Source organism: Mus caroli, chromosome 6 (genome assembly GCF_900094665.2).
Source record: "Mus caroli chromosome 6, CAROLI_EIJ_v1.1, whole genome shotgun sequence".
Classification (NCBI taxonomy): domain Eukaryota; kingdom Metazoa; phylum Chordata; class Mammalia; order Rodentia; family Muridae; genus Mus; species Mus caroli.
The window spans coordinates 120,110,317-120,112,603 of NC_034575.1; the positions used below are offsets into that span (position 1 = coordinate 120,110,317).

General features: G+C 51.1%; 1 protein-coding gene across 1 annotated transcript in view; it reads right to left on the minus strand.

Annotated features, from left to right (window-relative positions):
* The window catches only part of Pex5 (peroxisomal biogenesis factor 5), an 18,818-nt gene extending 17,958 nt beyond the window's left edge, over positions 1 to 860 (minus strand). The window contains exons 1-2 of the mRNA XM_029478260.1: positions 828 to 860; positions 205 to 327 (exon numbers count right to left, since the gene is read on the minus strand). Coding sequence (XP_029334120.1) covers positions 205 to 327; positions 828 to 860 — 156 coding nt within the window. The remainder of the gene's footprint in view (positions 1 to 204; positions 328 to 827) is intronic.
* Positions 861 to 2,287: the final 1,427 nt, after the last annotated feature.

Sequence of the window (2,287 nt, forward strand, 5' to 3'; positions counted from 1 at the left end):
GGACCCACACCCCCGGTCAGGCGCCAGCTGCGGGTCCCGATCCCAGCTCGTGTCACCTGAGCCCCCTCCCCCGCCGCGCCCGTCCCCGCCCAGCGCCCCGCGCCCCCAGCCCCGTCGCCCCAGCCTCGACCCCGTCCCACGAGGCCACCGCAGCGGTGGGGGCTTACGGGCCTCGACCCCGCGCCCCCAGGCTCCAATGCTCACCGTCGCGGGCCGCACCGTCCGACCGGCCGAGGNACCCGGAGTGGGCTGGGGGAAGGGAGGGGGCGGGAGCAAGGGGGCGGGACTCGGCCTTAAAGGGGCCGGGACTGCGGCGCTGCGGCCCAGCTCAACGGAAACGGGTAAAGGGGCGGGGCCTCAAGCCTGCGCAGCGTGATGGGCGGAGCCGAGATCCTTAAAGGAGACAGTTCCCGACAGTTGGGTTGGGGAGACCTGCAGTAGTCCCTAGAACGCCAGGATTTATTAGTGGAAAACTCAGAGGACTGAAGCTAGAAGAAGCTTTGGAATAAAACCAAGGTTTCAGGTTCCACGGTTCAGCTCTCTTTCCTGGTTCTCCTGCTCCTCTAAATCGCCCAAACCGAGCCCGGGAGATTTCGGAGGTCAAATCTATGACCTGCTTAGACCTCCTAGGCCTGACCCCCTTCCAACAGACGCTCCTTCAGGACAGCGTCACAGCCTCCAAGGAGACAGGGGCCTGCCTCTACCATCTCTGCGTAATGAAGAAAATAGCTCCGGATGATGACAAATACTGGTGACTAAAATAGGGTCCAACGCATTTTGAGACCTCAATCCTGTAATGGATGGGGAGAGTGCTGTGAGTCACTCACTCCTCTCTCCCCTTTCCTACTGGTCAAGGTCATGATGGCCTGATTCCCTGCAGCTCCAAGTTGGGAAAACGTGGCAAGGANTACCTTTGATCAGGGAATATGAACCTAAGCCTCAGGCTCCACCATCTGCCAGAGAAATGGCTCGGGTGCCAGACCTCAAGGTCACACTGGAAAGCAAACNTTGATAGCTCACCTAGGTCCAAGACCAACGGACTCCTNGACGTCCTGAGAAGGGGAGGGGTTCAGAGTGCTGGTAGGTGGGCTAGGAGGAAACTGGTTCTAGAAAGGCCTGACGTACGTCCCAGCCCGGGGTGCGGGAGAAGCAGGTAGTCTGTAGGTGGCGCCCTGGGGCAGGCTTGGTTCTTTGCTGCCCTGATGATTTCAAAGGTAGCCTTCCTCAGGGAACACAGGCAGTGTAAATTCGTCCCTGGGAAAATAGAAATTGCCCTTATAACTGCAGTGGTTGAACAAGGCAGAATATTGTGCAATGTTTGTCTTTAGTACACTGTCAGTATTTTTCAGAGGCCCTAACACACACACCCATTCTCCTTGACCACAAATTTCATCCCTGTCCACTCTTTCCAGGCTGCCATTGTAAAGAAAAGAACACCTAGCAACGAATAAACCACACCAAGGAGGAAAGGATGCCATCTTGAAAGATGAATATGTTAAAACAGGAGAATCTCTGGAGAAAGCAGTGTTTAAGGAAAGCATATGATGGTTTGAATTTCTGGACATGGAGAAACAGGAGAGCATTTCCCAGAAGCACTCAAAACCCATCANACACATAACCTCCTACTCTGCTAGGAGGTTAGTAACTGATTAGCAGAAATTTACCATACCAAGATCTTGGGAGAATACTTGAGATAATAACCGATGCTTATGAAATGCATGTTAACCCCCAGGTGTTGCCTTAAGCACTTGGTGAGCATTAGCACTTTTAATCATCATAATCTTCATAATACTCCTATGAGAAAGATATTACTAACCTCCTTTTACAAATAAGACTTACACAAAAATCAAATAGCTAGGAAGTCAGAATCGATGCAAGCAGTTGGCAGCGTGGCTCAGTGGTAGAGGTGTTTATACACAGGCCTAAGGGCCTGAATTTAATCCCTTGGGCCCACAAAGTAGCAGAAAAGTTATTTCCCCTGAGAGTTGTGTACACACACACACCACACATACATCGTATACCGCACACAAATTTAAACAGTGCAAGCACCAGACANCTACAGCCCTGCCTCCCAGACTTGGAGAAGTCTTCCTTGTAGACCTTAAAGACCTTTGATATAAGTCAAAGACTTCTTCACAATGCCTGGCCCACAGTCCCAGGTGTACCGGGGAAAGGCTAAATTAAGTTATGTGGGTGCTTAATATTTATAATTAGCTCATTAAAGTTTTAAATATGAAACCATATCTTCTTCTTCTAAGTTCAAAGTTAAAATCATATTTTACCCATA